The 15,419-nt window shown below is 38.9% G+C and overlaps 1 protein-coding gene across 10 annotated transcripts in view; it reads left to right on the plus strand.

The window, feature by feature from the left end:
• The window catches only part of ADAMTS2 (ADAM metallopeptidase with thrombospondin type 1 motif 2), a 253,472-nt gene that overhangs the window by 95,702 nt on the left and 142,351 nt on the right, over window positions 1–15,419 (plus strand). For 9 of the 10 annotated variants that reach the window (XR_006283147.1, XM_038414454.2, XM_043520282.1 and 6 more), the window contains one exon: window positions 1,178–1,331. Coding sequence is in view for 9 of the 10 variants with exons in the window: in XM_038414454.2 (XP_038270382.1) it covers window positions 1,178–1,331 (154 nt within the window). In the remaining variant the exon portion in view is untranslated. Of the gene's footprint in view, window positions 1–1,177; window positions 1,332–3,994; window positions 4,044–15,419 lie in introns of those variants that run through there. The other variant, XM_043520288.1, reaches the window with a different exon arrangement.

A 15,419-nucleotide genomic window follows, 5' to 3' on the forward strand; every position in this document is an offset into this window, starting at 1 on the left:
TAATGGTGGTTGACTCTCTAGTGTCACTGATTAGCACAATAAAGAAAAGGGAGTTATTAATAGGTGAAGTAACCAGCTTCCAGAAGGCTACGTTTGGTGATGTTCCCCTATTCAGTACTATTAAGAATTTCTTCTGCTGTTTTTCATGTCGTCATAGTCAAGGCTTTCTGTTTACAAAACTAGAGTTCTTTAGCTGAAGTTCTCAAACGTAGATGTGCAAACACATATGTACCCATCTTGTCAGGAAAATCAATGCAAGCCAATTGTTGACTATCTTAACCTTCCTCAGCAGAGCAGTACTATAACATTACACAGACATTTGCGGTGAAAGGCTAGATATTTTTCCATCCAAATAAAAATGTTGGATAGATAGATTGTTCTCTATGGTAGTAAAAAACAAACTATCTTAATGACTTTCATACTGCTCTAGTTAGCAGTGAACATGCTGAGAAAAGTTGTCAGGCTTTTCTTTTGTGCTTCGTTGGACAAGTAAGGCTTTCAGTTTTTCATACCAGTATATTTGTCCTGGTTTGGATTTTTAAGCTTTTATCCCTTAGAAAGTTATTACAGAAAATTATATTTTAATGATTTTTTGCTAACTGGCTAAGAGAGTTTGTGCCAGTACAGTCCTTTGTGTCATCTTTACATGATGCATTAATGCAGGAGAAAAATTTACAAAGCTTATTTGCCAGCTAACCAGGCTTAGCACTTCACCATCTTGTCCCTGAATAGAAAGGTCTGATCAAGCACCATAGAATCATACATCTGGGACAGCTTATGATGCTGAATTGATTCTGTATTTAGCAGGCATGGGTATTCGTACAACACTGGAGCAATTTGTGGCTGACAAATCACTATGGTCATATTACCTGTTTCTTTGCAATTGATTTCTAATTGAGAGTCCATTTGCACACACATATTTTAGTCCCAACCCTTGTAATTAGATTCTAGTAGAAATCCCTTTGGTCTGGTGTTTTACCTTTGTCCTTCATTGTCAAGTTGAGGCATTAATGCTACATTTTGCTCTAATGAAGAATTCATTTCGCTTACTCCCTGCACTCTAACTGCTTTCTGGAGAGTGCTAAAGTGTGCTTAAGCATATTGTAACTGTTTACTCACAATATCTGCTGTATGCATAGTAACTTAAAATGTTCCATCTCTGTCCTGTCATTCCTAGGCTGGCATGATTCGCACAGACAAGGATGAGTTCTTCATTGAACCTCAGGAGAAGGGCAGACAGGAGGAAGATGGAGGCAGGACACATGTGGTATATCGCAGAGCAGCTGTCAAGAAATCACTTCCCACTGAGAACAGAGATATCCAGTATAAAGGCAAGGCTGAGATGTTAATGACGACTGGTGTCTAAAGCATAGCTAAAAGCATGTATTTAGTAAGCAGCCTCTATGATCTGGCTACCTCTGGCTGTTTGTCCTTGAGAGTGGAAATACCTTTTCTTTTTATATGTGGAAGGGCGGGGGAAGGTTGGGCTGGATTAAACAAGCCTTGCAGCAGCCTTAAACACTTGCCAGAGTGGCAAATCTTTTCCCCTTTTAATGTACAGATAGGATTGGTAATTCACCCATGGTGAAGCTGGCCATTACAAGCCACAGTTAAGCCCTATGTGAGAGCAACCCTGGGGCATCACAGGTGGAGCAGCAATGTGGTGGTTCCTCTACACCTTTCAAACGAGGGGGAAACATTGTCCACACTGGCTCTGCACAGACCACCTTGGAAGGCTGCATTGGGGGCAGTGGTGTATGGGTTTTGTGCTGGCACCCTCTTCATGGGAGATGGGGTGCCATTGGTGGTAATTAATTTCACCCCAGAGGAATAAGATGTTGTGTTCTCAGACATGGATATGGAACTCCCATTGAAGTTTCCATGTTTGAGGGTAGAATTTGACTCAATATATTGTGGAAAGAGCTGTATTAAAGGGAGTCTCGAAGCTGCCAAGGAGTCTGCACTGTCTGACATAAGCAGTCTTGCATAGAAAAGAATTTTACTCATAGTATCACCAACATGTATGGTAACTGCTTTTGCCAGGTATCTTTTTAGCTGAGTGAGCAATGGATACAAATCTTGTAAAGGGATGTTTTCACAGCTAATATTAATACTGCTATTGACTGGATTGTTTGGGTGGTAAAGCAAAAAGCAGCCACATTTTGGGCCCAACCCTGTTGTACAGTATAGTAGATTAATTTATTACTAATAATTTAAGAGCAACCTAATACTTTAGTGTTAGTTTGTTGCAGTTCTGTTATTACATACAGTACTATGTGTGTGATTGCCATCAGCAGAAGGCTTTTTTCCCATGGTTCTCAGTGTCCCTGCAATTACATGGCCCTTCAGTACCAACCTCTAAAGACAATTATAAAATTGTGATACGTTTGTAAATTCCTGCCATTTCAGTGGCAGAAATGAAGCACATAAACCAGGTAGAATGATATCCATTCACAGAGACCAGGCTGTAGAATTATAAAAAAGGATCTCTTCTCCTTCAGGTCATATTCGGAACTTATGGTGATGTAAGTTACACAGGGTTCGTATTGAAAACAAAAAGTAGTAGCGGTCTCCTAAGCTTCGCCGACTTGAGACAGCAAAATGAGATGCCAATCAAAGTAGATTGTGCAGATATGGTCTGCTGGGCTCCTTGAGCTAGCTTACTTTCAGTGGGATTCATAGATTCATAGATACTAAGGTCAGAAGGGACCATTCTGATCATCTAGTCTGACCTCCTGCACAGTGCAGGCCACAGAATCTCACCCACCCACTCCTATGAAAAACCTCACCCATGTCTGAGCTATTGAAGTCCTTAAATCATGGTTCAAAGACTTCAAGGAGCAGAGAAGCCTCCCTCAAGTCAACCATGCCCCATACTACAGAGGAAGGCGAAAAACCTCCAGGGCCTCTCCAATCTGCCCTGGAGGAAAATTCCTTCCCGACCCCAAATATGGCAATCAGCTAAACCCTGAGCATATGGGCAAGATTCACCAGCCAGATACCCAGATACACACATGGACAGAGCTGGACTAAGGCAATTGGCATCTGCTTAGGGCCCCTCCTCCCAGAGTCACATGATGGAATTTGTTATATTAATACATGGTTACGCCATTTTTTAATATTGGAAAATATCTCTGTCAGGCCATTTCCTTTTAAACAAAAGAGATTTAATTTTATTCACACCTTATGGCAGTATTTTTGTTTTTAGATGGTAAATATTCCTCAGGAGTAGGAGTTTGATGCACAAAAAAGCACAAATCATATTTCAGTTTTGATAGCTCAGCTCAAATATTGGCATGCTATACCTGCTAGAGGAAGACTCTTGACAGCAGTATCTCAAAACACCTCAGTAAAATGCAGAGACCTAATGTATGCCTTTCTCTCATAGAGCTGCCTGAAAATAACCCCATTGTAGCAGTCTCGTAGGCATAACAGAGCAATTACAAGGCCAAAATGACAATTATGTTGCAACATTATAGTTCAACCTGGGACTATACATAAATACACTACAGTTCTGTGTTTATACAGCACCTAGCACACAGGGGTACAAGGAGTTACCACAATACAAATTGTTGTTGTTTTTAATAATGGAAAGGTAAGCAAACTGTAATTAAGAGGTAGGAAGCATGCTTAATGAAGAGGGTGATAAAGAGAGCGTCTCTGATCCTGATGGACTTAGGACCATCAGTTTATTTGAACTAATGCAGACCTCTGCTTGGGGAAGGGATGACTATTTTAAGTAGAGATGATTAAAATTCTTCAAATTTCAAAATTTCAATGAAAATTTAAAAGGAAAATCACAGAAAATTTTGATGAAAGTTTTGCAAAATTCCCTCCCAACTCTCACCCCATTTTTTCACCAGTTGGTTGAATATTTTCAATGTTTTGACATTTTGAAGAAAGGAGGAACAACGTCAAGAAAATTTTCATAAAATTCTTTTTTTTTTTTTTTAAATGGGATCTAATTTTAAGTCTTCTAATTTTTTTCCATTTTTCTGGTTTTCCCATCCCTACTGAAAATATGCAACCTCTACTTCTGGCAGGTTGGTATTCAAAAGTGAAAACTGCTTGAAAGCAGCTGTTATTTATGCTCCGGTCTTGTTAGTGTTTCAACAAATGTTTAAAGAAAACAATGGCTTAGTATTCAAAGGAAAATACTAGCTGACCTCTCTTCTCTGGCTTTTTGGTATCATCGTTCCAGTTCAGTCTTGTATCTGGAGACTCCATTTCCCATTTGAAATGATGGAGCAGCTATAGAACTGAGTTCAGCTGGCTATCCACTGAGCACACCACAGGGAAGGATGATAGGCAGATGGCTGGGCTTTCCCCAGAATGCAGCTAGAGGTCATAGGAGGAGCCAGTGTCTGGCTGAGGGAATGATATCCTGCTTCCATAGGGCATAATAGGATGTCACATTTGCTCCACCTTGGCATTAGTTGTAATGAACTTTACATTACCAGATATTGTAAGGTGACCTTGAGAGAAGTGTTTTTCTGACATTTGTGTCCGTACTTCTTTCTTTTTCTTTTATCTTATAGCAAGGGAAATAGGGACTTTATTCCAACTGTTCAAAAAATCAACCTCCTAAACACTGGGGACACCAGGGTATTCTTCTTTATATACAAAGGTTCTACAGACATGTTTTTTAATAAATGGAATGTGCTGGGAGAGAACAGATGTGAAAAAAATGGCAAATATGTGTTCTAATTCAAGACTATTTCAGATTTTCTTCTGAGTTTAAACAAAACACTATCCAATAGAAGGGGGAAAGTAAATAGTAGTTTCTGACAGCTTAAATCACTGATTTTGGCAGTATTATCTGTTTTGGCAAGGTGACAATAATAGTCTGAGGGTATGATGTATCCACCCACTCTTGCCTTTCTCACACAACTATGTTAATTAATACACTGGAAAAATAAACCACTTATGCTTTAGACAAGTAATGGTCTTCAGAGTTCAAACAGCACATTAGTACTGTGGGAGTTATTATATTTTGACCAAAATCTGGATAATTCTTTTAGAAAGAGGCAGAAACATTTTCATGTGCTAGTTTGTGTGTTGCAGGTAAGTTGTTAAACTCTCCAGCAGGAATATACCCTGTATTTTCTGCTGATTATGTTCTTAATATGTAAGTGGATGTAATAATTTGTCTTCTAGTTACTAGATGCCCACTACATTGCAATGTAGTAGGCATCTTTAAAATTTATTGTTTTGAAAGATTCTACTCTTTCTAGTAGAGGTCCTCATTATATAGATAGGAAATACTGCTAGAGAATGGTAAAAACGTTCTCCGTAATAAAACTTAAGTGTGCCCATTATATCATGCATAGAATATTATTTTTCTGACTTTGATTTATTGTTATATTTTGTTCAAATGTTCTCTACATGTGAAATAAAGAAATGATTTTTTAATTAAAGTTGAGATCATGTCTAAAAAACGCAAGAATTTAATTTTGAATGTGCAAAAGTGGATTCTGGTTAAAGCCAGTCTGAAGATCAGCCCCATAAAAAAGAAACATTTTAATAGCATGTGTCCAGTTAAATCATCATGTCCATTCTTATTGTGCGTGTGATTAATTGAAAGAAAATAATTCTACTAAAGTTTTCCTTAACATGTACATTTTCATTCTTTAAATCATGGGTTAAATACACCACAATTGTTCAGGTTTCAAGTGACTTTTGATATTGCTTGATGGAGAGGCAGAGACTCAATTTTAATTGATAGATTCATTTATTATGCAGATGAAGGATTTCTTTAACAAGGAACAATTTATTATAGAACAAGGCTGCAATTTAATTAACTAGAACCACTTTGAAACAGACAAATCATTCTTGCCCTAACTATCAACTCAATCCTTGGAATTTCCAAAGCCTGTTGAGACACTCAGATCCCACCATGAGCATATGCTGAGCACTTGGCCCTGCCTACAAAGTCTGAGCTTCCTGAAGTTCTGTGACTCATAAACAGTCAGATACTGGATCCCTGAATACAGAGTCCTTACCTACAAACTCAAAGCCTGCCGAGGCATTCTGAAAGGCAGGCACATTCATTCCATTTCAGACATGTCCATGGGCAAACACATAGCTCTACCTGACCAGACTCCATATCCTGCAGTGGTGCCTACTGTCCACTTGGACAGTATATTTTAAAGCAACAAAAAACCCATCCACTTGATATGCATGAGGAATGGACTCACGCTAGCACATAGAAGTTTAGCTGTCCTTTCTGATTCCAGACTCCAGAGGTGTGGTAGTTTGGATACCCCCAAAAAATGTGATCATTTTGTCTACGAGTTTGATGTGTGTGCAATACCTTTCCTACTCTGTGTGCATGTAGTCTCTCTGGTTATGTGTGAAGCAGTGAAGCTTCCCATCTGGGACCTGTTTCTGGCATAATAGTGGAGGAACTGAAGATAGTAGCAGATGTGCAGGTTCATAGGCACAATAACATATCATAATTATTAATAGCTATACAGCACATTTATACTGCACCCTTCTCCAAAACAAATCCCTGGATTGTTTCACCATTCCTATATAATTAAAAGGACCAAACCTTTCCAATGGGATTCACAAACTAAAGTGAGCCAGTCAACCAAACAGAATAAGGAAGTTAGATCAGTTACCATGAGAGCAAGACTTTCTCCAGAAAATTATAGTGACTTTTCAGTTTGATTAGTGTGCTTGTTAAAGTGAACTCTGGTCATTTCTTTAATTATTTTAGCTTATTTAATTGATGAATTTCCTTTCCAATTGTCCATCAATTCAGAAGGCTGCTACAGTAAGCAAATGTTAGGAGCTGGGCTAACAAGTCACCCAAGATTTCTGAGGGAGCTCAAATATGAAATTGTAGAACTGTTGTATTTAGCCTGTCACTTAAATCAGCCTCTGAATCAGCTATGTGGAGGGTAGCTAATGTAATGCGTATTTTTAAAAAAAGCTCCAGAGGCAATCCTGGCAATTGCAGGCTGGCGAGCCTAACTTCAGTACCTGGCAAATCGGTTGAAACGACAGTAAAGAACAGAATTATCAGACACACAATAAATATGCCATGTTGAGGAAGAGTCAGCATGGCTTTTGTACAGGGAGATTATGCCTCACCAATCTATCAGAATTCTTTGAGGGAGTCAATAAATATGGACAAGGGTGATCCAGTTGATATAGTATATTTGGACTTTCAGAAAGCCTTTGACAAGTTCCCTCACCAAAGGCTCTTAATCAAAGTAAGCAGTCGTTGGTTAAGAGGGAAGGCTCTCTTATGGATCAGTAATTGATTAAAAGATAGGAAACAATGGAGAGAGGTAAATAGTGGGGTCCCCCAAGGATCTGTACTGAGATCTGTGCTGTTCAATTTATTCATAAATGTTCTGGAAAAGAGGTAAACCTTGAGGTCAGGGTCAACCACCAATGTCTATGTGGGGATGGCTGCGATACCTGCCCTCCACTAACCCAGTGCAGAAACTCCACGACAGCAAGGCTCATTCCCAATCCCATCTGCTAATATCCTGTTACATTGTGGTGGGGAGGTGTTGGGATTTTGGGGCCCTACGCTGACATAGCTGTAGGGACTGGGGACATTTTCCTCCCTCAGCGCTGATGGTGCATTAGATAGCCACTCCCCTCATGTTTGGTTTTGGGGGCCATGTTCTCCAAACTTCAATAAATGTCGAGAGGGAGAAACATATGGCAATTTAGATTTAACTAAACAAAAGATGGAAAAGTAAAATATACAGTAAATAAAGTTATAAAAAGTTAGATGATGGTTCTTGTAGGTTTCAAAGATTATATTTCAGAGGAAAGCTCTTCCATCATAGTTCATCAGACTGTCGATGCTATTGGTTTACTATAACATTTAAGAGTAGCAGCCGTGTTAGTCTGTATTCGCAAAAAGAAAAGGAGTACTTGTGGCACCTTAGAGACTAACAAATTTATTAGAGCATAAGCTTTCGTGAGCTACAGCTCACTTGCATCCGATGAAGTGAGCTGTAGTTCACGAAAGCTTATGCTCTAATAAATTTGTTAGTCTCTAAGGTGCCACAAGTACTCCTTTTCTTATAACATTTAAATGACTTTTAAAAAACAAAATGCACATTTGTTTTGTAATTCTTGGGACTGCCTGAAATGATACATAAATTGGCTGAGAATTGGCTGGTTGCCATTTTAATTTAAAGAAACTATGCCAGTTACCTCTGCAAAGGAATTGTTCCATTAGAAAACTGAAGTTCCTCCAAATCCAATTGATATTTCCTTTCAGTGTGTACCCCCTGATGATTAATTACTAGTCTCTTATTTTGCAGTCAATAAGGCAGCAGTGACCATATTTTTTTTTGTCTCCTTCCTACATCATATGTGTATGATAAATACATCTGTCTTTCTCTTGCATCCGATGAAGTGAGCTGTAGCTCACAAAAGCTTATGCTCTAATAAATTTGTTTGTCTTTCTCTTGTCTTTCAGAGTAGCAGCCGTGTTAGTCTGTATTCGCAAAAAGAAAAGGAGTACTTGTGGCACCTTAGAGACTAACAAATTTATTTGAGCATAAGCTTTCGTGAGCTGAAGAGAGCTTTAGCTTACGAAAGCTTATGCTCAAATAAATTTGTTGGTCTCTAAGGTGCCACAAGTACTCCTTTTCTCTTGTCTTTGATTAATTGTCTCTGAATTTCACTCTGCTGATTCACATTGCTTCTCTGGAGAGAGATGGATTGATTATTCAGTTGCGATTCAACTTTTGAATAAGATGCAGGGTTATGCACTTATGAAGAACAAGTCTCCAGGAACTGTTGTTAGGCCGTTGGATGTCACTCTTGCTAACTGCAGATGTGGCTGATGAAGCATTTCTTTGCTAGCATAAGAAAATATGTATCTTGAAGTAGTTTTAACATGAAGCTTTTGGATAGTCTTAGAGATGTCTCTTTTCATAGCTCAAAAAGCATTTTTTAACATGCTGATCTGTGTTGTCTTAATTCTTTTCATACATACAGAGAAAATGTATCTATGATGCTGACTTTTCTAAAAACATTCTGCCTTGCCCATTAAACAGTGTCTGTATATCCGTGGTCTCCAAACTGTGGGGTATGCTTGCAAGGGGTGCCGTGGAGGAACATTTGGGTCAGAGGGCGCACAGTGGGGCCAGCGCCAGCCCACACTGGGGGCCTGGAGGGAGCACCACTCAGTCCCGCTCTGCCCCCAGCTGAGCTCTGTCCCCAGACGCAGTTCCACTCCGCCCCCTGCCCAGCTCCGGCCACAGCTCCCCTCAGTCCCTAGCCCGGTTCTGCCCTCATTCCCTCTTTGCTCACAAGCCAGCTCTGCCTCTAGCCCCAGCTCCTTTCCCATCCCCAGTTTTGCCCCCAGCTCTGCTTTCAGCCCAAGCTCCTCTGCTGAGCCCAACCATGCAATAATGGAGGTGGGGGGCATGGATAGAATCCATTACTGGTAAGGGGGAAGCATGACAGGAAACTTTTGGGCACACAGCATTTAACAGGATCAGGCCTATATTTATTTAAATATTATCTTTGCTGAAGTATTGGCAGTCTGCCCATATAGCATATCACACAAATAAAATTCAGTTCATTCTTCATTGATGAGTTCACTTTAAATTCTCTGAACTAAATTAAAACAATATGATAGATCAGAATATTCTTAAGTGTTTTTGCAAACACCTTACAGCTGGAGTTGGATGTTACTAAATACACGAAGTTGCTAAATATAGCAACATGAAAATTAAGCCTGTTATTTCATTATATGATAAGTTTCCCAGTCCTGAAATCTATAAAATGTTTGCATGACCCATTAATGAAAACATATGGGAAGTTCTCTGCTCTTTTCACCATTCTTTTCTTTTAAGTTCCTTAGCGTTAGTGACATGTGAAATTCCAAGTTGTATTAAACTACACCATGTTATGCATGCTCATATTTGCATTTATGTTTTAGAGGCAAAACATTATTAAAATTGAGGTTTTGGGGAATGTTTTTGTTTATAGGCTCATCACTATATCGGCTCACCTCCCAGGAATTAATTAATTTATCCTCACAACACCCCTATGAAGTAAGGAATTATTTATTAACGCCATTTCACAGATGGCCTAAGAGACCAAATGCTTTTTAAAAAAACAAACAAACAAAGCAGTAGTACAGTAAAATGTATTTGTACAGCCGGCCAATGTTTAATGTTGATTTCTGCTGCTAAAGGCCCACTATAGAACCTGAAGAGCAGCGGTTCCCAGGTCAAATCTCTGCATTCTCTCTCTCTCTCTCTCTCTCTCTCTGTTTTTGCTATTTAGTTTTTGGTTTCCCAGAGTTTGTAATCCAGATTCAGAATAATTTATTTATATTCCGCATTCCCATTGTCTAACCAACCAAGTATTAGGTAGGTCAGCAGTGATGCCAAAGGCCTGCTATATCTTGGCTAGTCTGGTGCAGTTAGAAAAGAACCTTGGGTCACTGAAAGACTCAGCTATTCCATTTTGTCAATGAAAAATATCCTGTAGTCCATATCTTTGTTTGGAAAAGGGATTCTGGAACTGAGGATCTAAGAATATAGCTAGCATGTATTATTTGCTATTTTGTTCCATGGTAGCAGTTCTTGATCAGTGTGGCAATTGTCAAGCATAGTATTTAATAATTATGAGCATGACTGTGTTCTGGGGTTGCTCTTATTCTTTACCACTTTTTTTTTCCCCAGCAAATGGATGAGTGGGATAATTTGACTTGACTTAATGCTGTTTCCGCATTGAGTTGTTTAGCAACCCATACATAATTTCAGGAAATAAAAACAAATGTTCCATTGTGGTCCATTGGGTTAGAATGGATTTCAAGGAATTTACATTCTCCTTTCCTAGGAACTGACCATGATCTCAGCCCAGTTTCACACCTATGAAAATCCAATAAAAGTTAATGGAGTTGCTCCTGGCTTACTCCAGTGTAAGTGAGGTCAGAATTTCTGGTCCCATGTACCATTTGGGCATTAACTGATGGTTTGAGTACAGGCAAGCTGATAATAAATATATAGGTCATTTAGTTGTATGTTGCCTGGCTGATATTGTAAATTGCAGGGGTTGTATTTGGCAACTGGTACTATTTGACAAAGAAAATGGCCCAATTCTGCAAACCTTTACTCCTGAGAGTAGCTCTTACTCCTATGAGTTGTCCCACTGAAGTAAGTGAAAGTACTCATGTGAGTAAAGGCTAATCATATGTAAGCTTTTGCAAAATCAACCTCTGTGTTCAGAGTTACTAGGCAGAATAACAGCTGGTGTGTGTCCGTTAAATGAGGTCTTGTAGTAGAGGCCTGACAAACATTTCAAGCATTTGGTGGTGGCAGAAATGGGTATAAATCTTCTCTACTGACCTTGATAATGACTGTAAAGTGGTGACCACGCTAAAAACTCTAGGCATGATCAAATTAAAGCAATAGGCAAACCAAGAGCTGTGAGTGAAACAGACATCCTTAATGCTCATGTCATATTTCTGTCATTGCTTGAGAAAGAAGAACCACATGTGAGGCCCTGTGAAGTGATCCAAGCACAAGTAAGATATTTCCAGCTGGTTTTGAATATTCTCAGCTGTGGGTTTGTTTGCAGGAAATGTGCTACTTGGAGCCCAGCCATGTTTAAAAAAAACCAAACCAAAACCCCATGATTGTGCTGCTGGTCTCTCTTTGCTTTCTGCAAATAGTGGTGACTGACGGGGCAAATGCCAGGCCCTCAAGCAGAGTTAGAAATAATAACTACTGAGCTAATTCCATTGTCTTTGGGAGAGGAAGCTCCTGTATGAAATTGTTTTGCTGCTAACACGCTGATTGCTAGTATAATGAATGAGTGTTGAGGCTCTAGGCTTCTTTGGAGTACCAGCTTATCAAACTCTGAGCTGGGGGTGGATAGGCAGCCAGCAGGGCTTGAACCCTGGACAACTGAAGAGAAGCTGCCTTCTTGGAGCCAAGACATGAGATGTCACTCCAAGACTGGGTAGGTTTCTGAAGTAGATTGGCGGGGGTTCGTTCATGATAGTTAATATTGGCACTAATGGCGCTGCGTCGCAGGATATCTCACACATAGTAGATGACTTTAGGGGACTCGGAAGCGTGCTGAAGAAGACAAATGTCCAAGTGATCATCTCTGAGATCCTTCTGTCCCAGGAGTGAAGGAAAACAGAAGTTAGAAGATTCTGGAAGTGAATCACTGGCTAAGTAGGTAGTGTAGGGTAGAAGACTTTGGTGTTGTGGAACATCCATCCACCTTCAATAGGAAGAGGGTGCTGTATAGTTTGGAGGCCTTCACCCCAGTAGAAGGGGAACCAATTCATAGGGACAGGCTGGCTAGAATAGTCAGGAGAGAGTTAAACTAATGGCAAAAAGGAAGGGTAAAAAGAGGGAAGGTATGAGCACAAAATTGAGATGTTGAAAACAAAATTATCCAAGGAATGAAAGGAGATGAAGAGAAGAAGTTATTGAATTGCCTGTACATGAATGCTAGGAACTTGGGAAACAAAGAAGGAGAATTGGAATGTCTCGTTTATGAGCATAAATTTGATCTAGTTGGTGGGATGATTTACATGGTTGGAATGTTAAAATCAATGGTTATGATCTATTTAGGAAGGATCAAGTAGAAAAAAGGGGAGGAGGAGTGCCACTCTGTCAAAAATAGCATATCTGTTTCCGAGTCACTGATCACTCAGAAGAAAATGATTTTGAATACTTATGGATTAATGTCCTAACAGATAAAGCACAAGACAGTGTATTAGTTGGTGTCTGCTACTGCAAATTATCAAATCAAACTGGGGAACAGGATGACCACCTTTTTAGGCACCTATGTCCTCATGGGGGACTTCCATCTGAGTGACGTATGCCTGGAGATCTCATGCTTCCAGTGCTAAAACATCCTTGGAATTTCTAAACATTTTAGATGACAATTTCCTGAGTCAAATAGTGTTGCAGCCGACATAGCAAATTCTTTATTATACCTTTGTCCTAACAGGTAAAGAAGAACCGATCACAGAACTAAAAATTAATAGCTTTGGTACAAGTGATCAAGACTGTATCACATTTATAATGTGCAAACAGAATAAAGTCTAGACCAGTAATATATATATGTTGGTGCTTTAATAGGATCAATTTCACAAAACTGAGAACAATTATGAATCAAATCAGCTGGGAGAAAGAAATTAATCAGAAAAATGTGAATGATAATTGGGAATCATTTAAGAACACCTTGCTAGATGCCCAAAAACTCACAATCCCACAACAGAGGAAGAAGGCTGTGCTGGTTTAAAAAAAAAAAAAAAAAAGGACCTGGTTTAGAGTGAAAGTGAAAGCATCTATAAAAAAAAATCTATATAATAAATAGAAGAAAGGGGAAGTTGATAGTAATGAATATAAATAAGAAGTTAGGAATCTGTAGACAATTGATATGGAAGTGCAAAGGGACACAAGAGGAAATCTATGGCCAGCAGAGTTAAGGACAGTACAAACTATATTAACTATATTAGGAACAGAAAGAATCCTCACAGTGGTATTGCTCCATCAATAGATGGAAATGGTAGAATTATCAATAATGATGCAGAAAAGGCAGAAGTGTTCAATACATATTTCTGTTCTGTAGTTGGGAAAGAACAGATAATAAAGTCTTATCATATGGTGATAACATTCTTTCCATTCTGCTGGTAGGTCTGGCAGATGTTAAGCAGAAGCTACTATAGTCAGACATTTTTAGATCAGCAGGTCCAGATAACTTGCCTCCAAGAGTTTTAAAAGAGCTGGCTTAAGAGTTCACTGAATCATTAATGCTGATTTTCAGTAAGTCTTGGACTACTGGGGAAGTCCAGAAGACTGGAAGAAAGCTAATATTGTGCCTATTTTTACAAAGAGTAAATGGGATAACCTGAATAATTATAGGATCGTCAGCCTGACATAGATCCCTGGCAGGATAATAGAGCAGCTCAATTAATAAGGAATTAAAGAAGGGTAATATAATTAATGCAAATCAACATGAACTAATGGAAAATAGATCCTGTCAAACTAATTTGATTTTTTTATGAGATTACAAACTTAGCTGATAAAACAAATAGTGTTGATGTAATATACTTAGACTTTTAGAAGTGTTTGACTTGGTACCACTTGATATTTTGATTAAAAAGTAGAACAATATAAAATGGGACACATTAAATGGATTAAATGCTGGCTAACTAGGTCTCAAAATGTAATTGTAAATGGGAGTCCTCCTGGAGTGGATGCGTTTCCTGTGGGCTCCCACAGGGATCAGTTCTGCCTTGCACTATTTAACATTTTTATCATTGATATGGAAGAAAACATAAAATAATCACTGATAAAGTTTGCAGATGACAAAAAAAATTGGGGGGAGTGGTAAATAACGATTCAGAGTGATCTTCACCACTTGGTAAATTGGGCGCAAGCAAACAATATGTGTTTTAATACGGCTAATGTAAATGTATATATCTAGGAACAAAGAACGTAGGCCGTACTTACATGATGGGGGGACTCTATCCTGGGAAGCAGAGACTCTGAAAAAGATTTGGGGGACCTGATGGATAATTAGCTGAACATGAGCTCATAGTGTGATGGTGTAGCAAAAAGAGTAATGCGATCCTGGGATGCATAAACAGGGGAATCTTGAGTAGGTGTAGAAAGGTTATTTTACCTCTGTATTTGGCACTGGTGTGACCATTGCTGGAATACTGTATCCCGTTCTGGTGCCCACAATTTAAGAAGGATATTGATAAATTGGAGAGGGTTCAGAGAAGAGCCAGGAGAATGATTAAAGGATTAGAAAACATGCCTTTTAATAATTAAATTCAAAGAGCTCAGTATATTTAGTTTAGCAAAGAGACGCTTAAGGGGTGACTTGATTACAATCTGTAAAATGGGGAACAAATATTTAACAACAAGCTCTTTGATCTAGCAGAGACAGGTATAACATGATTCAATGGCTGGAAGTTGAAGGTAGGCAAATTCAAACTTGAAATAAGGTGTACATTTTTAACAGTGAGGGTAATTAATCATAGGAACAATTTACCAAGGGTCATAGTGGATTCTCCATCACTGCAAAAAGAACATGAGTACTTGTGGCACCTTAGAGACTAACAAATTTATTAGTGCATAAACTTTCGTGGGCTACAGCCCTCTTCATCAGATGCATAGAATGGAACATATAGTAAGATTATATATACAGATAAATTGGAAGTTACCATGCAAACTGTGAGAGGCTAATTAGTTAAGATGAGCTATTATCAGCAGGAGAAAAAAACTTTTGTAGTGATAATCACTGATAACTTTTAAATCAAGATTCAATATTTGTCTAAAAGATCTGCTCTAAGAATTATTTTGGAGAAGTTCTAGGGCCTATGTTATACAGGAGGTCAGACTAGGTGAGCACAATGGTCCCTTCTGGCTTAGGAATCTATGAACCCAGGA

Source organism: Dermochelys coriacea, chromosome 8, assembly GCF_009764565.3.
Source record: "Dermochelys coriacea isolate rDerCor1 chromosome 8, rDerCor1.pri.v4, whole genome shotgun sequence".
NCBI lineage: Eukaryota > Metazoa > Chordata > Testudines > Dermochelyidae > Dermochelys > Dermochelys coriacea.